This window comes from Clarias gariepinus, chromosome 22 (genome assembly GCF_024256425.1).
Source record: "Clarias gariepinus isolate MV-2021 ecotype Netherlands chromosome 22, CGAR_prim_01v2, whole genome shotgun sequence".
In the NCBI taxonomy this organism is placed as follows: domain Eukaryota; kingdom Metazoa; phylum Chordata; class Actinopteri; order Siluriformes; family Clariidae; genus Clarias; species Clarias gariepinus.
This window is the reverse complement of record NC_071121.1, coordinates 183077-206578: the sequence shown is the minus strand read 5'-3', so window position 1 is coordinate 206578 and position 23502 is coordinate 183077. Positions and strand designations below refer to the sequence as shown.

Below are 23502 nucleotides of genomic sequence, written 5' to 3'. Positions count from 1 at the left end.
TCGGTACCTGTTATATCCCCTCGGTACCAGTTATAACCCCTCGGTACCTGTTATAACCCCTCGGTACCTGTTATAACCCCTCGGTACCTGTTATAATCCCTCGGTACCTGTTATAATCCCTCGGTACCTGTTATAACCCTTCGGTACCTGTTATAACCCTTCGGTACCTGTTATAACCCCCCGGTACCTGTTATAACCCCTCAGTACCTGTTATAACCCCCCAGTACCTGTTATAACCCCCCAGTACCTGTTATAACCCCTCAGTACCTGTTATAACCCCTCGGTACCTGTTATATCCCCTCGGTACCAGTTATAAACCCTCGGTACCTGTTATAACCCCTCGGTACCTATTATAACCCCTCGGTACCTGTTATAACCCCTCGGTACCTGTTATATCCCCTCGGTACCAGTTATAACCCCTCGGTACCTGTTATAACCCCTCGGTACCTGTTATAACCCCTCGGTACCTGTTATAACCCCTCGGTACCTGTTATAACCCTTCGGTACCTGTTATAACCCTTCGGTACCTGTTATAACCCCTCGGTACCTGTTATAACCCTTCGGTACCTGTTATAACCCTTCGGTACCTGTTATAACCCCCCGGTACCTGTTATAACCCCCCGGTACCTGTTATAACCCCTCATTACCTGTTATAACCCCCCAGTACCTGTTATAACCCCCCAGTACCTGTTATAACCCCTCAGTACCTGTTATAACCCCTCAGTATCTGTTATAACCCCTCAGTACCTGTTAAAACCCCTCAGTACCTGTTAAAACCCCTCAGTACCTGTTATAACCCTTTGATAGCTCTTATAATTGCTCGAAATATGTTATAACTCCTTATAACCTTTAACCCACTCATAATCCCTAAAGAGCAGATATAACTCAAAAGAGTATAACATCACTTTAGCTCAGTGTTATCTCTTACACACACACACACACACACACACACACACACACACTCACACACTCGTTCACACACAGTCACTAATATAGATATTAATCTAATGTAGCACAGTAACTCACCCGTCTCTCTCTCTCTCTCTCAGGATCCTTTACCAGAGGAAGTGCTGAATCAGAAACCCAACGCTAACGCTGTGCAGTCACTTCAGAAAGTCCTGCACATACAGAGTCAGTCTGTCTCTTTCAGTCTGTCTCTTTCAGTCTGTCTCTCTGTCTGCCACCCTGTTCTTTCTCTCTAGCTCTCTTTTTTGGATATGATTTGTTTTTACAGTTAAAACTAAAAGAAGTGTGTCTTCTATAAATTAATAAAACATTTATTAACTTTTTGTCTGTCTTATCCCCCCCACACACATTTAGGCGAGTACTGGCCGTGTGTCAGGGAGACGATGCTCTCAGTGTGTTCATCGTATGCTGGTGCTCAGAATGGAGACAGCGAGGAAACTGCAGCTGTGAAAGCTCTCGCCTCGCTGTCGGTCGGAGTCCTGAATAATGTCAAGAGGTGAAGATTAGACTTCATCTACACTTTATAACGTTACGCTGAACCTCTTTACTTGTTCATGATGGTCTTCAGGGTGTTCCATGGAACATCTAGCATATAGGACATAACCCCCCCCCCCCCATACACACACACACACACACACACACACACACACACACACACACACTCACACACACTGAGATCCTCTAGGTGCTTTTTAAATAAATCCATGATGTTAAACTCCTACAGAAACAGCTGATCTTTATTTGGCTTTAATCAGAAACACTTGATTGGTGGCAGGTGGAGGATAATTACTCCTGAACATGAGTCTGAAGTGATTGCGCTCAGGATAAATCTGTCACATGACCCATCATAAAAGGGTGTACATACTCATACTCCTTTACATTTTATTTTTTAAATGAAAAAAATTCTATATGTTTTTCACTTTAGTTGTTTTGATGCAATTTCACATCAGCTGTAGGTTACGCAACAGGGGTGTGTATACTTAGTTTAAACCCCTTACACACAAATCAGAGAGTTAAAGAGGTGCATTGTGGGTATTTAGTGCACTCTGAGCAGTATCTAGTTTTTTGTATTTTTATCACTTTCAGAGTCTCTGATGAACCGATGGAGGACGAGGACTCCATGTAAACCCCGCCCCCTTCCTGAGTACCTGCCCAATCACGGTGCAGCTCTACGTCACATGACTGCGAGGGAGTTTAAACCTCTCTCGCTGCCTTTTTGCTGACCAGCGGTGCCTTCAGTGGGAGGGGCCGTGGTGATGTCACTTCCTGTTTACTCCCGTGCGACTAAGTGCTTTGGACCATGTGGATTCCAGAACTTTCCCTCCATCCGGTTCTGTCAGGTGAAGGACGAGCCTTAACGAGTCTCCCATCTTTTTACTCTTTTTGTCACGTCCTCATCACGTGTTTTTAAGGAACATTTCTGATAAAAAACGCAGGATTTAAGGAGAAAAAGACAAAAGACTCTTCTAAAACTTTTTTCTTTTCATTGTTGAACTGTTCGGACGGATTCCTCCCTCTTGATGATGTCACTTCCTTTAACATTAACCACTAAAGAAGGTAAAGAAGGAGCTCGTGTTTATTCCTCGCCCTCAGTTTGCACTGTGCATTCCATAATGTGAAGTTTATCTCCAAACTCTGGGAAAAGTTATGTACAGTAACATTTATCACACACACACACACACACACACACACACACACACAGAGACTGTTATAACAACATGTTGTAATCACTGAGCACGTTAGAACGTTATGTAGAAATCACACACGTGTGTTTACACTCCTGTTACAGGAAATAGAGAAACAGGAAGTGCAGCCTATGTCATTTCCTGTTCCACATAAAGTCTCTATTTTAGTGATGTGCAGAAACTGCGCTTTGGTCCTGTCTCTGCATTCGGCTTTTAATGTTCTTCTGTAGTACTGTAGACCGGAGACTCAGGCCACGCCCCCTCAGTGACGCATCAGAGCACATGACTAGCGTGTGAAACGTGAAGTGTAGACACGTTAACCCATAACGGTAAATACGTTCCGCCATGTCCACACACATCCTCTGCACTGTGAGACAGCGAGTGTTTTAGACGACCGAACGACTCAGACCAAAAGATTTGTGTATTTTATTGCAGTGATAAAAAAAATGCTGAAACCACTAATGATCTCAAGGATTTAAAGGTTTTCTCTGCAGGAGGAATCACACACGTCCTCGAGGGTTTGGCGACTCTGTGTGTTTTAGAGCGGAAATATCCATCTGGCCTTATAACACGCTCATTACCAGAGGGCTCCAGTAGGGGGCGCACCGCGCAACATGCATGAATTAAATAAACATCAGTACATGGGGGGCTGGGGGGGGGGGAGCGGAGGCCCGTTGGGGGGCTTTGGGTTGGTTGGTGGTAACTGTGGACTTCCTGCCACTTTTGCCCTGCCTGCTGACTACACTGCCCCTACTGGTCATATGCATATTGCATCCTGTTGGAAAGTTGTTTATTTCTGAGGACGTGAAAGAGCTACGCACTAAAGGAACGCAGGATACGTGAGGCCGCCATCACATATGCGCGTGTCCTTAGGGTCGAGTGTGTTTGTGAGTTTAGATGCTTTAAAACTTAAAGATTCCTGAAACATGAAGTGTTTTAATGTGTCTCTGATCTGGTGTGAAACCTGTGTCTCTGCCTCGTCCTCCTCACCACTGGGTTTCTGCTGCGTAACAAACCACTGTTCAGCTGCGAGTGAGTGTGTGTGTGTGTGTGTGTGTGTGTGTGTGTGTATGGGTGTCTGTGTCATGTGACGACTCTGGGTGTATATTAGCACCCAGGAGAACCAGCACTTCATCACTTCTGATTTCAGTGTAACACACGCGTCCCAGTGAGCTTAATCACGTCCACTTTTACGTTTGTCTTTTATTAAAACTAATTTTGACTTTGAGGACCAGTTACAGATTAATCCAGAGTTTTAGTGTCACAGATAAACAGCTCATGTGTAGTTTTAATTTTGAAGGAAGTGAACTTCTACATTCCTGTGCTGTAGTGTGTGTGTGTGGGGGGGTGTGTGTGTGTGTACTAAGTTTGTGGAGGAAACGGACAGCCGTGTTTTCAGTTTTATGACGCCTGTAAAGGACTAAAGACGAGCCACTAACGTCTTAATTCTCTTTTTATTCCTGTCTTGTAATTTTTTATTCGAAGGCCTTAATGTAAATATCACCAAAAGACCAAAACTCACTCCTGTGTGCCTTTATCTGTCACTAACACATCTTTAATGATTTTATTAATTTCCTTCTCATTTTTTATTCCTGTGTATAAAAAGAATCTCTATTTTGTACTTTCTATTTCTTCTTAATAAAATAAAGCATTTTGTTTTACTGAAGCTGTTTCTGTCTGTAATTATCATTAAACATCATCATTACCGAACTTTTCTAATGAAATATTATAAGAAATAAATATTATATATAAATGATATATATAAAAATAATAATTATTAGAAGCAGTACATTTACATAAGATGTAGAACTGGAATGTGTGTGTGCAGTTTATTAATGAGTGTGTAATGAACATTAATGTGTATAATAATGTTAGACTTTCAGACAAAACTCAGTAAAGAAAAATCTTTTTAATCAGCTTTAATACATTTTATTTGATAAAAAAGAGCTTTGTACTAAATCAGATAAGAACATTTAGATAGAATTGTGTTAAGTTTATTGTTGTGCTGGAGAACCCCGACGGGAGAACCCGCTGTCTCTAAGATGTAATGAAGTTGTGACGTTCTTCACACAGCAGACACAACTGAGGACACGAAAACAACCGACAACAGAGTTCAGAAATCCTGACAGGAGAACCAGACGAACACTACGGCCTCTCTCTCTCTCACACACACACACACACACACACACACTTTTATTGTACACAAGGCACTCACACGAGCATCGTGTCTTCCAAACACAGTAAAACCCGAGCTAGTGATGGCAGCAGCAGCAGGAGGTGAAGCAGAAGTGCGTCAGTGGGGACGTTCTTTAGTCCGTGCATGTTGGACTGGATGTTCTGGTGCCTTTCTGTCGCAGCAAGCGTTGACTTGTGCGTTTCTGTGGGATCGGACCGGATGGGCGGGCCTTTGGTCCCTGTGGGCATGGGTGAGCCTCGGGTACCTGTGATCCTGTCACCACTCACTGGGTTCTAACTGATCATCAGTGTTGTGTCAATGTTCAGTCGGTTACTGGGTTACTGATCGGATGGTCCAAGCACCAGCACGTTGCCCCTGTGGAGCCCTTTAACAAGGCTCTTAACCCTGTCTGCTCCAGGGGGCGCTGTATCCTGACTGTCCCTGGCTTTTGACCCCAGCTTCCCAACTGGGACATGTGAAAAAATCATTTTATTCTGCTGTATTTCAGACAAATAACTGAATATTTCATTAATGGTATGGCTTATCTGTGTACGTAACGTTGTTAAATCGTCTTCGCCACAACGTTTTGACCACCTACACACTCCTGCTGTTGATCTGCTGATAGCGAACATTAACTCATGATGTGATGGAGCTCAGAGAGGACGCAACGCTGCATGGTGGAGAAACAAACTCCAGCAAGGCTGAGATGTTTCTTCTGGTTCTCGGATCTGCTGGAGACGCAGCAGAAAACAGGAATAAGCTTCAGGTCTGAGCGGCTAAATTACATCTTTAGATTTAAGCTAAAGGAGGGGGTGGGCTTATGAAGGGGTGGGGTTTTAAAGGGGTGGAGTAATCATGGGGTGGGCGGACAGAGATGAGCTGAGTAGATACACACACACACACACACACACACACACACAGAGTACCAAAACCTCCAAGTAAATTAAAGGAAACACGGTTTAATGTCGCCTCTGGCTGTGTGATGCTTATAATTAAACACACCCCATGTTTCACACACCGCTCTGATCAGAGAAAGTGCATAGAGCTGGAATTAATTATTAATTCACTGATTTATTACATTTTTTGCATTAAAAGCATACAGAAAATACCCTTACGTCAGTACCACGGAGCGATCGGTCCGTTCAGCTCGTCTCTGTTTCACTTTAAATCAGATCAGTTTTTATTTCTAGCACTTTTTAATAAACATCATCGCAGTGTAACTTATCAGGATCAGAAATATCAGGATCAAGCTTTATATTTGGATTATTAAAAAACACACAAGCCAGAGAGTTCAGTGTTCAGAGCTCCGTTTCCCCAGTGTGATGCACTTCCTCTTCAAAATAGTGGCTGAAGGTGATTTTATGGAAAATCAGAGAAATAAAATAGCAAGAAAAAAAATCTTTTTTATACGACACTGCTGAAGAAGCGAGTTAAAGCTGCTAACTGAGCGACAAGTTAAATGTTAATGAATCAATAAGCAGAAGTTTTATGTAAACAGTGTGATAGAGGCAGAGTGTATAATAGACACACACACACACACACACACACACACACACTGATCAGAATGCAATTGGAATCCCAGAGACTCTGCTGTAGAGAAGCGAACTTATTCAACTTATGCTCGTCTTCTCTCACAGATCATTGACGGGATAAACACTGGAAATTCTTGGAATCTGAAAGAAAACAGAAAAAGATAGAGACTTTTATTTTCTGTAGTAAATACACACACACACACACACACACATATAACAGTTATTCAGAATCATTTTCAGCATGTAGAAATCAGGGTTAATGTTTTGTTTTGTCTTATTATTTGTTCCTGCCGTCACTGAGCTTCTCCTCCTAACGTTTCTGAACATATTACAGGATCTGTGTTTACTTGTTGTAAGCTTTTATAATAATGTTTTATTATAAAAGCTATGTGCATGCAATTTCATTTATCCCATCTGGCTGAAATTAGAGAGTTAATTACTGAGTTAATGAGTTACAATAATCACCATTTGTTTAGACTTACAGAGTGACAGAGTTTTAGAATTACTGATTTACAAATAAATCAAGATAGTTTCAATTCAGTTTATTTTTTAGTGCACATTTAAAAGCTGAAGCTGGAGATTTAACCCCAGCTGAAGAGGGATTTAAATCTTATCATTACAACACAGAGCAGCGTTACACAAAACAAAACACACAAACATAATGGAAAGCGTTCACCGTCTTATTCATGAGTAGATACATGACGTGAAAACCATGGAACAGACATGAAAGAGTTGGGATTAAACAGTTTAGCTCTGGGTTAGTGATCAGAAGGTCAGGGGTTTGAGCCCCAGCACCACCCAGTTGAGAAGGCCCCTAACCCTATCTGCTCCAGGGGGCGCTGTATCCTGGCTGACCCTGCTCTCTGTTCCCAGCTTCATAACTGTCATATGCCAAAGCACCCAGACTGATCAGGTTTCACTCTTCGCTTGCATCATGGCAATGTTATGGATCAACCATACGGTAGAGATACCACGCAGAGTGATGAGACACATAGAATAATCTTATTATTCTATTCACAGCTCTCTAACTTAACCCAACTACCTGTAAATAGAGTCTGACTCACTCAGCGACATCTCGAGTGATCCAGAAGGTAAACAGAAGGGACATTTAACTCTCTGTCTGTGTGTTTCTTCTGTCCTACTAAAGGTGGAAAGTAATGAATGACATTTACTTACGGTACTGTAATTAACTATTTTTTTTTTGTGTACTTCTACTTTTTCAAGAAGTTTTAAAATCTGTAATTGTACTTTTACTTTAGTATGTTTTGTTTAAAGTATTTTACTTCGTTACATTTAAAATTATATTCGATATTGAGCAGTGTTGAGGAATGTTACTTTTTAAAGTAACTAATTACATTACAAAATTACTGTCTTTATAAAGTAATCAGTTACATTACAGCGTTACTTTCTGATAAAAGTAACTAGTTCAGTACTTTTCCACTGCAGAAAATGAAAACTCCTTTGTGATTCCTCATGCATGTTGTTTTAGTCACGACCTTTATAATTATTCTACCATCATCACTCAGTGAAGTTCAGCCCATAATCTGTTAACTACTAATACCCCCATCTCACCTACTAATACCCCTACCGCACCCACTAATACCCCTATCTCACCTACTAATACCCCTACCTCACCTACTAATACCCCGATCTCACCTATAAATACCCCTATCTCACCTACTAATACCCCCATCTCACCTACTAATACCCCTATCTCACCCACTAATACCCCTATCTCACCTACTGATACCCTATCTCACCTCTTAATACCCCTATCTCACCCACTAATACCCCCATCTCACCTACTAATACCCCTATCTCACCTACTAATACCCCTATCTCACCTACTAATACCCCTATCTCACCCACTAATACCCCTACCGCACCCACTAATACCCCTACCTCACCTACTAATACCCCGATCTCACCCATAAATACCCCTATCTCACCTACTGATACCCCTATCTCACCTACTGATACCCTATCTCACCTCTTAATAACGCTATCTCACCTACTAATACCCCTATCTCACCTACTAATACCCCTCACTCACCTACTAATACCCCTACCTCACCTACTAATACCCCCATCTCACCTACTAATTCCCCATCTCACCTACTAATACCCCAACTCACCTACTAATACGTCCATCTCACCTACTAATACCCCATCTCACCTACTAATACCCCATCTCACCCACTAAAACCCCTATCTCACCTACTAATACCCCTACCTCACCTACTAATACCCCTATCTCACCTATAAATACCCCTATCTCACCTACTGATACCCTATCTCACCTCTTAATACCCCTATCTCACCCACTAATACCCCTATCTCACCTACTAATACCCCTATCTCACCTACTAATACCCTTATCTCACCTACTAATACCCCTCTCTCACCTACTAATACCCCTATCTCATACACTAATACCCCTCTCTCACCTACAAATACCCCTATCTCACCTACTAATACCCCTGTCTCACCTACTAATACCCCATCTCACCTACTAATACCCCATCTCACCTACTAATACCCCTATCTCACCTACTAATACCCCATCTCACCTACTAATACCCCATCTCACCCACTAATACCCCTACCTCACCTACTAATACCCCTATCTCACCTACAAATACCCCTATCTCACCTATAAATACCCCTATCTCACCTCTTAATACCCCTATCTCATACACTAATACCCCTATCTCACCTACTAATACCCCTATCTCACCTACTAATACCCCTCTCTCACCTACTAATACCCCTACCTCACCTACTAATACCCCTATCTCACCTACTAATACCCTTATCTCACCTACTAATACCCCTATCTCACCTACTAATACCCCCATCTCACCTAATAATACCCCTATCTCACCCACTAATACCCCTACCGCACCCACTAATACCCCTATCTCACCTACTAATACCCCTACCTCACCTACTAATACCCCTCTCTCACCTACTAATACCCCTCTCTTACCTACTAATACCACTATCCTACCTACTAATACCCCTATCTTCGCGCGGTGGCCGTAAGTATGGTTCATCGTGATCCATCGCGAGTTTTGGGTTAGGACGACTTTCACACACACACACACACACACTAACGGATTGGAAATGACTGCTGTCTGGCTCACGAATTATATAAATTGTCGGAATGATGGATTATGATGGATTACATTTTTTTTTTAAAAGTAACTAAATAACTGAGTACTTAAATGGTGACTCAAACGCGTTAGATTACACGTTACATCAAAAATGTAATCCCAGTACTCTAACACACTACTGTGTAACTTTTTAACGCCATACACCCAACACTGCTACTGAGTAAAAAATAAATGAATGAAATAAAAAATAATAATAATAATAATGCAATGGGGAAAAAAAGAAATTGCTCCAGAACAAAGGCATTCAGCAGCTAAAACAGAAACCCTGGCCATTACTTCAGCGAGCACAGGAGCTTCCCTACTCATTTAATCCCGCAGTCAATTCATCTGTTTCTCACCAGAAAGCCAGTCAGCGCAGTAAATGCGAATGCATTGTGTTTAATCAGGACCACGGCATGGTTAGCAGTACTGTGTCAGCAGACCGAAAAGGCCTGAGTGAAGTATCAGGACTAATCATGTAGCTGATGTACTCTGGAGCCAGCCCATGTAGGGATTTAAAAACAATCAGTAAAATTTATAAATCAATTCTCACATATGAAAATATCCTAAAAACAAAAAAGTATATCCGTTAGTGGAACCTCTGCATATAAATGCTTTTCCGTTTGAATTTACACCTAAACATACAAAGCATTTTCAGCATACGAATGAACAAACCATTCCGTTTCTTGGAAAGCCAAGCCAAGCCAGTTTGCGAATTTCATAAAAGATTTTCAGTCAGCAAAAGCGGTTTTGAAAGAGTCAACCAATGATACCAACGTTGCATTTGGCATGCATTCAAAAGTTATGTGATTTTTCTGGTGTTTTTTTTTTTTTTTATATTTGTGATATTTTGGGCAGCTGAAATGGATTATCTGCATTTATGTTTTTTCTAATAAGGAAATTCATATTGCAATACAAATGATCATCTTAAGAATTTGCTTCTAGAAATAATTAAATTTGTATAAAATTATGCAGATGTGAAATTAAAGTCAGAAAGGTATAAAGGTATACATTTACAAAGTTACCAAATTATTAAGTTATCAAGTTATAGAATTATAAAGTTATGGAGTAATTAAATGATTGATCTATAGATTTATTAAGTTATGGAGGACAGCATGCAGCCTGCACCTCCAAGGTTAAGGGTTCAATCCCCCCCCCCCCCCCCCCCCCCCCTTTACACAAGCTTTACACAATCAAAAGAATTATTTAAGTTTGTATTAAATGTGAATTTGCATGAATAAAAAAATCTATAGTGTTATAGACACGGGGTGAGTGAGTTATGGAGTTTTACAGTTACAGAGACATTGACTTATAAGTTTATCAGTTCCTGTTCACTGATTTGGCTTGAGTAAAAAGAGGAGTAGAAAGAACCCATCTATGATTTAATTGGTCTTCCTCTCTGAAGGTTGTGAAAGTGGTGGAGAAACAAGAACTGACGGTGAATGAGCTCAGTGTGAATGTGTGTAATACAGGAATACACATGACTGATCCAGGGACAGTTCATACATTCACACACGCACTTTACACACACCACAGAGTTTTTAAGATCACACACTCTCACCTAACACACACTCTGCAGGGTTTTTTTGTTTCGTTTTGTTGTTTGTTTGTTTGTTTGTTTGAGAGGATGAAGCACATTTAATCCATCACAAAACAAAAATGGAACTCCATGAGAGTGAACTACAGGAACAACAGGCTGGTAAACCGGTATTTTCCAGTTTAATGTCAGCAATAACAGATGTGAACTTGCTCTTCCCTCTTGGTCTGTCTCGGTCTTACCCAGACATCGTGCCTGACAACTGTTAGAGTGAAGCACAACTATTCATTACATTTGATAAACACCAACAAGCAACAGTGTTTGGTTTTCAGGTTGAAAAAGATAACGGTGTTTGAATATGCGTTCATTTTCAGTTGGAGATCAAGTTGGAGATTCAAATGGACTATCTATGTATCTGTCTGTCTATCTTCACATGCACTAAAGAGTGATTGAGGCAGCCCCATCGGGTAGGAATCAGTGCAGACCATGTCGAGGTAACGGTATCCTTATAACCGCGCATAAATCACCCTGGCTAGTCTGTCTCTCACCGAGTTATGTAACATAGTGCTGCTTCAAAACATGATAACTAACTGAAGACGGCTTTCTAAATTAGAACATTTACGGCTTGACCCATGGCGTGAAGCATCACTGCGTGGTACTGCAAAACACAGACAAAATGTAAAAACTGAAAAGTTCCTGTTAACGCTTCAGAAAAATAAATAACAGGATATACACTACCAGTCAAAAGTTTGTACACCCCTTCTCATTTTATGGTCTTTCCTGATTTTATTCTTTCTTTCTTTTTTATTTTTTGATTAATTTTTGATTGAACAGTAAATGTAAAATAATTATAATTTTTTTAACTGCATATGGACAATATCAACAGACAAGATGTCCCTCAGTAAATAATAACCCTCAGGTAGGCTGTGCCACTGAGTCACGTCATTAAAGCCTCTTAAAGGGCATCTGAGGGAATGGTGTTCATTTGGCCTGATGGAGTTGATATCTATTGTCTTAATAATGGAGAAGGACATAGGAAGGTTAGGGCTAGCACTGTTACAGTCACCTAACACACACACGCTGCAGTTTCTCAGATCACACACACTCTCCCCTTGTACATTTAGGCATTTGGTCAACACCCACGGCGACTTACATTTTTATCTCATTATACATCTAAGGAGTTGGGGGTTCAGGACCTCACTCAAGGGCCCAACAGTGGTAACTTGGGGGTCATGGGGTTTGAACCTGGGACCTTCCAAACTGTAGTCAAATGCCTTAACCCCTGAGCTACCCCGGACCTTTTTAGTGTCGCAGATCACACACACTCACCTAAAACATACCTTGTAGTGTCTCAGATTGCACATACTCACCTAACATACACTCTGTAGTGGCACATTACCTAGAAACTGCCCTTTTGTCTGACACTGGGAAGCTCCATGCTGCTAGAGAGGTTAAACTGTCCTTTGTCCTTATCCTCCTGGACCCCTCAGCTGCAATTGATGCAGTGAACCACAAATATTTTTTTTGTCTATTCTTACAAGCCTTGGAATTTGTGGCACAACATGGCAATGGTTTGTTTCTTACCTAGAAGATAGGTCATATGAGGTGACATAGCGGGGATCCACATCGGCCCCATGCAGTCTCTCCACTTGTGTCCCACAGGGATCAGTACATGGTCCTCTTCTGTTCTCCTGTTATACCCAGGATCTTGGTAAGAGGGAATCCACACACACTAAGGTGTGTAAGGACATATTATCGCATGGATTTTCCTCCCTTAGACACTCAGGTTTCCACCCAGATCTCATTGTGTCTGGCAGACATCTCAACCTGGATGGCAGCTCACCAGCTGAAGCTCAATCTGAGTAAAACTAAACTGCTGTTCCCCCCCCGGCTACTCATCCCCAGATCAGGATCTTATGGTCTCCCTAGACAACAATCAGATCAATCACAATTTTGGGGTAACTCTGATCATCTGTCATTTTCCCCACACGTTGCTTACTTGCTCTTGTCGATTTCTTCTTTACAACTCCACTCCCTTGTTATTTCAAGACTGGACTACTGGACCCCCCCCCCCCCCACCGCCTCCCCTTCAAAAACCCTTCCCAAAAGTAATTGGACTGAAACTTATACTTATTAACTTAGTAACCCAGTGTAGGGTTCTGGTCTAATGACGGAAACTTTAAAGCACTTTTGTAAGTCGCTCTGGAGCTTCTACCACATGCCTAAATGTAAATGTCTCAGATCACACACACACACACACACACACACAGCTAAAACATACACACTGCAGTGTCTCACACACACACACACACACACACACACACACACACACACTCTGTAGTGTCTCACACACACCTAACACATATACACTGTGTGGTATTTCAGATCACACTCTCACCTAACACACGCACACACCTAACACATACACACTGTAGTGTCTCACACACACACACTCTGTAGTGTCTCACACACACACACACACACACACTGTAATGTCTCTCTCTCTCTCTCTCTCTCTCACACACACACACACACACTGTAGTTTCTGTATAGAACATGAGATTTATAAAAACCCAATAAATGGCTTTTCTAATTTAACAGCGAAAACACACTCAACACACACACACACACACACACACACACACACACACACACACACACACACACCTCTCTTCACACACCACAACTGTTTCCAATCATTAGGTTCCTGCATGTCTGCACCCGCAGGCTTTGATTACACCGCAGTGTATGTTCGTGTGTGTGTGTGTGTGTGTGTGTGTGTGTTAAATCAGCTGCTTTATTAGGTTAATTAAAATGTTGGTTTAGTTAGAAGCAAGCAAGTTAGAAATTAAATTCTATTTTTTTATTGCTTCTTAAACCGACAAATGAAATTATTTAAAAACTTCTACAATTCTTAAAGCAACAATTATATATTTATAAAGTTTCATATTTACTATGCTCATTTAAATAAAAAGTAATTTCACTAACTGTGAAAATAATCACCTATATAATATTGTAAGATTTCTGATTTTTTGACACCAAGAATTTCATAAAGTATAACTAACCAAAGTTCAATAATAATAATAATAATAATAATGATTTTATGAGGTTAACATGAATTTAACGTGATTCTGTTGGTTTATTTGTTATATTTATCTCTTTGTATTAATTTGCTAAATTAAAATTAATTCCACAGCAGCATTTTGTCTTTTAAAAAAACAACAAAAAAACAGAAAGACAAATGATACAATACAGTATTAAACAGTCTGATTAAACACAAATATATCTGAACCAATACATTTATTTCGTAGTTTATTTCCTTTATTTATTTTATAAACATTTCGTGCTCTTTTTAAACATATATACTGTATATATATATATTACCGTTCAAAAGTTTGGGCTCACTTGCAAATTTCTTTGTTTTTGTTTAGTGATTTATTTTCTACATTCTACAACAATACTGGGGATTTCCAAACTATAAAATAACACATATGGAATTAGGTCATTACGTAACAACAAGAGTAAGTTGTTATTTTAAGACACAGAGGTCGCCCTTTCTGTAATAGTTCTTGCAAGAACAGTATTGTGTCAAGTGCATTTGTAAAATCCGTCGAGCACCATAATGAAACTGTCTCTCATGAAGGCCGTCCCAGGAGGGCGAGACCAAAACCTACCTCTGCCCCAGACCAGAAGTTCATTTAGAGTTATCAGCCTGAAAAATGAGCAATTAACAGACCCTCAGATTAGAGGCGTTATGAAGTCTTTACAGAGCAGAAGTAGCAGAAACATCTCACCATTAACTGTTCAAAGGAGATTAATGCATTTTTTGGACGCCTTCAGCATTCCTTTACAATGTAGAAAGAAATAAAAATCAGGAACCATTATGGAGTTAGAAAGTGACCCCAAACTTTTGAACGGTAGTGTATGTGTATGCATTTCCTGCATCATTAGGGTTGGTCTAACTTAAACTTATTATATCCACTTCTGAAATAAAATAATTTGCAATTAGGTGATGATTATTTCAGGGAAATCTACAACAAAATTATAATAATGAATTTCAGACACTTATCAAGTTGCTGTGGCTGGTATTCTCTATAAGCATTAATTATCCTAATCTTTGTCACAAAATATATACAGTAAGTAAACAAACAAATAAATACATGCCCCCCCGCCCTCCTCCCAAGTTTGTTATCAGGAATTAGTTTCTAGTTAGTTAAGGTTAATAATAATAATTTCAAACTACATTATTTTACAAGAAACCTAATAATAGTGTAAATGTATTTATTTATTTTCTAATTTATTGGTTTTTCATTCACTCATTCTCTATTACACTTTTACTGTACAGGGTCACGGGGGGCCTGGAGCCTATCCCAGGAGACTTAGGGAACGAGGTGGGGTTCACATGGTGGCAGTCCATTACAGGGCACACACCCACCCACACACACACACACACACACACACACACACACTATGGTCAAGTTGGGAAGGCCAATTAGTCTAATCTGCATGTCTTTGGACTGTAGGAGGAAACCGGAGTACCTGGAGGAAACCCACCAAGCTCAAGGAGAACATACATAAACTTCATCCACACACAGACCCTGAGGCGGGAATCGACCCCGGACCCTGGAGGTGTAAGGCCACAGTACTAACCACTACACTGGCATATTAAAAAAAATACCCTGAAAAAAAAAAAAAAAAAAAAAAAAAAAATATATATATATATATATCATATTCCTCTCTATTTCTCTGTTTTTTGTAATGATTTGATGAATATTTATTGTTTAATGTGTGATTAAACACATGCTTAACTTCTCTCCCAATCCATTTTTGGATAAATCAGTGAGGTTTTATGGTGATTTGCATATTTTTCACATAATTCAGGTATTCTGAATGTATAAGCAGTGGGGTGGTGGGTATGTTGCAGTGTTTTTTATGTATTCAGCAAAGAAAATTTAAAAAGCAAAGAAAATAAATCACCTAAAGTTTAAATTTAAACAACAATTGGGAATTTAAACTGCTGAATGTAAGAACAAACGAAGATCATAAATTTGAGAACAGGATAATTAAATTATCTACAATATTTATACAACACTAAGACACATCCTGCTCTTTCTCTCTCTCTCAGTCACACACACACACACACACACACACACACCACTGACTCACCTGTAGTGCTGAGTTTTGTTGTTTTTGTGGTTGCATCCCTCGAGTAGATGATTTAAAGTTCAGTTTATTCATGAAATTCCATGTAAGGTTTGTGTCTCTGTGATGTAATCTACAGAATACCCAGAATGCACCTTGTTGTAAACACAAGGAGAAAATCTGCTTCTGCTTCTGCAAAGTTCTCAAGCGTTGATTGACGTTTGCACAAAATACGGCCTTTAGGTTAGCATTGGCGTCGCTAATGAGCTAATTACAACTAAACACATTTACATTAAGCTTGCGTTCGATTGGTCAGAGGACCGAACCAGGAAGTGGACCGTAGAGTCAGACGAAGACAGAATGATCAAGATTAGATGAGGAAAAACTTTTTTCAACACTGGACTTGTAATGAGGTGGTCAGGGTGAGGGGCGTGGTTATGATAATAAGGTGAGCTTAGAGCTTGTAGCGTTAATGAAAGCTATGAGAGCCAGCGGAGTGGTCTGGCTGCACAGAGGTGCCGAGGTGATGTTGGTGAGTTAGTGAGTGGCCGACATGGACCAGGCTCCCTCCATTCTCCACACAGAGAAGGCGTAGCTCAGTCTCTCGTGTGCCAGGTAGTTACAGCTCGCCATCTTGGCGTCCATCTGTCCGTCGTCGCTCTGAAGCACCTGGTAGAGGAAGTCGATGTAGCGCGAGGCCAGTTTGAGGATCTGGATTTTGCTCAGTTTGTCGGACGGCAACGTGGGGATGATCTTCCTGAGCGAGGCGAAGGCATCGTTCAGAGACTGCGTGCGCTGACGTTCCCTCACGTTAGCGATGACCCTCTGAGAGTGAAGATCCTCAAACTGCTGAGCGGGAAGCGGTGACACCGAGCTCACCAACGGCACCAGCGAGGACGAGGAAGGAGATGGAGAATTCTTTTTCGGTCGTTTAGGGATGGATGGTGCTCCGGTTTTATCTTCAGCCAGCAGATCGGCACCGAGCTCCTTTTTAGGGCTTGTCAGTCGTTTTCGGGCCACGACAACGAGACATTTATTATTGCGGTGTTCCTCGTCCTCGTCTCGGGGAATCACTCCGCCTTTGGGAAAATCTCCACAGCTGTTCTCCTCTCTCATGGCAGATGATCTTCTGTCTCTGATCTCCTCTGGGTTCCTCTAGTCCTGATCTACCACTTGTCCTTTCTATAACTTAAACATTAACAACAGGGTTTCAATTTAAACATTTTAGAGTTTTACTGTCAGTTCAGAAATGAATAATAAAACAAGTACAGTACCTTTGGATTTACTGCCTAAAGTTCAGAACTTTCCTGTTGCTCCTTCAGTCAGCTTCAGCTTTAACCACCATCTGGTTTCCAGCACATTTATAAAGACCAGCTTGGTCCTAGCAGGCTTCGCCCACCTCCATCACTGATTGGACAAATTCAAGGACACACCCAGCTCAAAGCATACAGAATAAATGTCAGGACTCGTCTCTGATTGGACGATGGAAATGTGGAGGTGTGATAGAGAATGAAGCTGGAGTGTGTGCCGCATCGCTGTAGGTTCTCCTGAAGTGCTGTGTGTTTTATTAAATCCAGAGCTCACACTTTGAAATCACACACACACATCTACACACACACACACAGGTTAGAGAATGGTTCACCTTAAAATTTTACGTTTTTTTTTCAGATTATTATAATATTTAATATTTAAATTATCAGACAAGGATGAACGAAGAGAACAAGACAAGAAAAGAGATAAAAACATAAAACATCCTTTAGTGAGACTCTCTCTCTCTTTCTCTCTCTTTCAGACACACACACACACACACACACACAGACACTGCAAAAAATTTATTCTAAGCTAGTAAGTATATCTTGACTCTAGATTGTCTACAATTTCTTAAAACAAGTTTACAACAAACCACACATAATTGTTTCTTAACAAATTCTTTTAAATTTCCAAACAAAACTATTTTGTTCTATTTTATTTTACTTTTGCTAGTTTTAGGAAATTCTTTTCTGAAAGAAGCAAAATTCTCTGCCAATAAAACAAAATTTTATTTGCTTAACATTTCAGTAAAATCTGATGAGAAAAATTCTAATAAATTTATATTTGGTTTATCTTATTGTTTTTTAACAAATCGTAGATACATTTCATGACATTTAATAATATTTGGAAATTTCAAAGCACTTTAGTAAGTCGCTGTGGATAAGAGCATCTGCTGAATACACAGATAAAGCTTAAACCCGAGGGCGCTGCGCGGGGCTGCAGTGAGTGAAACACCAGACTGAACGTACACACTTTAGTGACACACACACACACACACACACACACACACTCATCACCACCACACACACTGTCAGAGCCGAGCCTGACATTAACAAATAAAATGATTCAAATTTACGCACTGAACAAAAAACACTAAAATTGAAAGACACATAAAGAAAGTGTCTGTGTGTGTGTGTGTGTGTGTGTGTGTGTCAGTATAAAATCATTATACATTTCTCAGACATTTGTTAGACGGTATGATCTTCATGATTATAATGAGATTTATATCTCCATTAGAGACATCTTTATTTTCACACACACACACACACACACACACACCTGAGTCTGAGAGTACGGTCAGTGTTAGCGTTAGAGAGTTAGCGCTGCAAGAAAACACATTGTATGTGTTTCAACTCTCCATCGGTCACGCATCTCATCTCCAGCCAGAGAAGATCCATGCAGGAGCAAGACGAGTCATGATGGAGGGGTCTCCCCCGGGGCTCGGTGTGGCCGGGCAAGCAGAGCCAGAGGACCGGAGGGAGCGGGGGGCAGAGCGGGGGGCAGAGCGGGGGGTGGTGAGTGCTCAGGGGGACCAAGGTCTGCTTTTGGGTTTCGTAGGCGAGCATCTGATGCAGCAGCTACAGGAAGCCGGAGAAGAGAGCGTAACCATGGGGTCGTGTGGGAGAACGAGAGATCAGTTACAGACGTCAGATGGTGAGCCGGGGCTTTAATTCTGTAAAGCTGCTTTGTGATGATGACCGCTGATAAAAGAAGTAGTGGAAGTAAAACTGAATGGAATTGAGATTAAAGAAGTGGTCGGATCTCGAGAGTCTGTAGAGATCATAAGATCATGACGTGGAGACGCGAGGTCAAGCTTGCACGGCCTGAATGCATGACTGATGTGCAGCTCTGTGTGTTTTATAGACATTATAGACATATACAGACAACACATTTCATTTACTCTCTCTCTCCTTTAGATCTTCTCCATTTGTGTTTTATTCCTCAGTAAACGCCACAGCTGGGAGGAATGTCCGCTCTTGTTCATGAAGCCTGAAGGACACACGGCATTTATTTTATTAATGTCTAGCAGAAACTGTGTTGATGCGGAGACTCCACTGATCATCTGCTTTATTTTGTGTAAATTTCAGTGCGCAGTCGGACTAGGATCCGATCTTTATTTAGTTTATTTACACAGGATCACAGTGAGTCATCAGAGCTTCCACATGTGGACATCACTGCAGCGTATGATGTGTGTGAGACGTGGACATGGATGGAACAGCGAAACAGCTTTTATTTATTTCACTTCCTTGCTTTCTTTCCTGGTTTCTTTTCTTCTCTCACTGAGGAGGTAAACAAGGAGCGTGAGGATAAACCACAGAGAAATTAATGTTTAATAATAATCTAGTCTAGTTTTAAACTAACATGAATACAGATTCCAGTGCAGATTTAATCTTTTTTTTTCTTTTATCAGAAAAGTATTTTTTTATAAAATAGATGTATATGAATTATAAACACACTTTTCATTACATAAACACAACATCCTAATATACTTCACCAAACATATATAAATATTGAGCAGTAATGTAGTCTCAGGTGTAATTTACTCTACAGCACGAGCTGGTGCAGGTCAACAAGGGTGATCATAAATAATAACAGCAACAATGTACTGTATGGTAATGACAATATTGTAAATACACTCAATAAATAGAGACAGGGCTCACCTGGTGGTTAAGGTGTTAAACTAATTAGAGGGTCCCTGATTAGAGCCCCAGACGGGCCCTTGAGCAGGGTGGAGGACATGAAGGACCCTCCAATACAATTAGTTGTTAAGCTGGCAAAAATAAATAAATCAGGATATGTAGTAGATAGAATGATTTATTTGTAAATATTAATATTAACCACTACTTATAAATGTAAACGATTTACAGTTTCAAATAATATTAAACTTATTAATAATAATTTATAATAATAGTAATAACAATAATAATAATAATACAGGCGGCAGGGTTGTGTAGTGGTTAGCACTGTCGCCTTGCACCTCCAGGGTCTGGGTTCGATTCCTGTCTCTGTGTTCTTGGAGTTTGCAAGTTCTCCCTGTGCTTGGTGGGTTTCCTCCGGGTACTCACAGGTGCCCTGTGATGGAGTGACACCCTGTCCAGGGTGTACCTCGCCTTGTGCCCTGAGCCTCCTGAGATAGGCTCCAGGTCCCCGTGACCCTGAATACAGGATAAAGCGGTATAGAAGAGTCAGTGAGTAAATAAATAATAATACAGGACCAGAAAGCAGAAATAAAATTACTCATAAACACTTAAAAAAAAGTTGTGTTTTTATTTATTTATTATTTTGAATCAGGGGAGCAACTCAGTTTCCTGTAATTTTTGTGACAGGTGACTATCAGGGTGTGAGGTGTCACTGATCGTTTCTGCAGATCTTCAGGTGATGAAGAGTTAAACAGATAGTGATGGGTGGAGTGAGAATGTTCTGCGCAGGTGGAGAAATGCTTCACTTCACTTTACAAATGACACTTTGCTGAGTGTTCTTGTTTCTTGGTGTATTTCTCTTGTACGATCTCTTATTAAATACCTGAACAAAGTGAATTAATTACTGTGTTGTTGGTGGAAGCTCCTAGTTTCCTCAGTAATGGTGATCAACACCATCACACTAACACCATCAGTAAATTTGCTCATCTTCACACCCGCATCACTGAAAGGCCAGTTATTCGTGCTGAACAAGTACATGCTGGTGAGAGAAAACAATATTTTGGTGCTCCAGTGCTGAATGTCCCCGGGTGCAGAAACATTCTGCTCAACTGGCAATAACTGCTTCCTCTCAGACAGGAAGTTTCTGATACACATACAGATGGAAGCAGGAACTTTCAAAGTAATGAGTTTTATCCCTCTACTCTTTGTGTTTTTCAAATTTCCGCTCGCTAAACTGAAGCTGAAGTGCCCTGAATGTCATGCAGACTTTTGTTCGTCATGTTTAAATTTCCTCAAGTTAACTTTAAAGCTGCATAAAAAAATGTCCGTAATGTTAGACAGAGTGCGCATCTGGAGTGTACTTTATTCAAGACAGGAACATTGCATTGATCAGTGATGGAAATGATTTAGAACTAAAACATCTGCAGGAGCCATTTCAATAACTCTTATAACCCGAGTGCACTTCATTTTAATTCAACTCAGTTTTATCTATATAGTGCCTTTAACAGCGGACAGCTTTACAGAAGGAAAAACTCTGGATGTAAATATTAATAAGTAAGAAATGTCTACATTCATGGCTTTATAAATTTGTCCCTAATAAGCGAACCAAAAGAAGCCAACGACATGTCAGCCTGAGAAGACATGAGAAAGAAACCTTGAGAGGAACCAGACTCAAAAGGGAATCATCCTAATCTAGGTGATACCCGACAGTGCCACCATAAATGAATCCCTTTTGGTGTAACTGTGAGGTCGAAAGTGCAGCTGTACAGGAAAGATGTTCTATTAAACATAAAGTCCACTGTCATGAAGTTACACACACATTTTAGTTTCAAAACTATCAGAGCATCTCCTGTCACACACCATCACCGTCCTCACAATAACCTCTTCCCATTTAAACTCTGTTAAATAACACCAGCCCAAGGTAATCCAGATGCCATCTGAATTGCAGTTCTATGACTGTATATTTTCTAGTGAAGAGTGTTCTATGACCCCTAGGAGGAGTGAACAGGTGAGAATAGATGTAGACTTCAGGATCAAATAAAGGATGTAGGCCAGAATCCTATGTTACATGACTGGAGTGTCCACTAGCACAAGGACAAAAGACAAGGTCATGTTTAAATCAGCAATGCAATGGTGCAATAGTTTGTCTCTCCACCCATCTCACTCTTCCTCTCTTCCCTCTGTTTGTCCTTTCTACAGCAGCTCAGCAGCTCCACCTTGTGGTGGTATTTATTACTCTTCTTATCATTTATAAATTTTCTTAGTATACATTTCCCTTCATTTTCTATTCCCATCACCCCTGTATTCACTCATGCAGGACCCTGTCACATCAATACTGTGGTGAAGAAGGAGCTTAAACCACCCTCTGAGGTGCTCAGGATCTTCTTTTCAAATTCAATTCGATAAAATTTTAGTTGTATATGTTTTTTTCCAGTTGACATTGTTGCAAAGCAGCTTAACACAATCAAAAGGATGATTTAAGTTTGTATGAAATGTGAATGTGTATGAATCAAAATAATCAGATTGTCCCTGATGAACAAACCAAGGGCGACAGAGGCAAGGAAAAACTTCCTGAGACAGCAATAGAAAGAAACTTTAATATGAACCAGACTCAACAGGGAACCCATCCTCATCTGGGTGATAGCAGGGATTGATCTGCACTCATACTGTATAAGACTGGAAGTTCATTATAACAGAAAATGTGTTTAAGTTAATATGGAGTCCAGTTTGTTATTGGAGCCTCAGGGAGACTGTAGGAAACTCCAGTCCTGAACTATCAAGTGACTGCAGTCATGAGTCCTAGGAGAACATCTGTCTGCATCAGCTGAGGACAGGACCGTCTTTGTGGAAAAGTGGAACCGTCCCCAGTTACCACATGCATTCAAGGCAGACCACACGGGGCATTCCTGTGACGAGATCTTCAACCAGAAGTGGGACACCAGGACGAGTCAGACAGGTCCAGAGGGGGACTGGATCACTGGCAGCTCAGGAGAGACATGTGTAGAGAGATAGAGAGACAGGGAGAGGGAAAGAGAAAGAGAGAGAGAGAAAGGAGAAGAGAGTAGAAGAGAAGAAGAGTTAACAGATAGGTCTGGTCACAGTCACACAATGTATAATTTCAATTTAATTCAATTTAATTTGTATAGCGCTTTTAACAATTGTCATTGTCACAAAACAGCTTTACACAATCAAAGAAATATTTAAGTCTGTATGGAATGTATGACAAATCTATTTATAAAAATGCTTGATTAAATAAATAGGTTTTTAGCCTGGACTTAAAAACCCGAACATTATTTGGAAGACTATTCCATAATTTTTGGGCTTTGTAAGAAAAAGCTCTGCCCCCAGCTGTAATTTTC

At 40.5% G+C, this 23502-nt stretch overlaps 2 protein-coding genes across 3 annotated transcripts in view; one reads left to right on the top strand and one right to left on the bottom strand.

Moving 5' to 3' along the window:
- The window catches only part of hdac7a (histone deacetylase 7a), a 60616-nt gene extending 56299 nt beyond the window's left edge, over positions 1-4317 (top strand). For both annotated transcript variants that reach the window (XM_053482016.1, XM_053482017.1), the window contains exons 24-26: positions 1050-1131; positions 1321-1462; positions 2053-4317. In XM_053482016.1, coding sequence (XP_053337991.1) covers positions 1050-1131; positions 1321-1462; positions 2053-2092 — 264 coding nt within the window. In that variant the 3' untranslated portion in view covers positions 2093-4317. The remainder of the gene's footprint in view (positions 1-1049; positions 1132-1320; positions 1463-2052) is intronic.
- A 238-nt stretch (positions 4318-4555) lies between these two features.
- twist3 lies at positions 4556-17519 on the bottom strand. Its single transcript, XM_053482030.1, has 3 exons — positions 17468-17519; positions 16218-17381; positions 4556-6500 (listed from the first exon to the last, which is right to left on the bottom strand). The coding sequence occupies exon 2, from the start codon at positions 17307-17309 to the stop codon at positions 16731-16733; it is 579 nt and encodes a 192-aa protein (XP_053338005.1). The 5' UTR covers positions 17310-17381; positions 17468-17519; the 3' UTR covers positions 4556-6500; positions 16218-16730.
- Positions 17520-23502: the final 5983 nt, after the last annotated feature.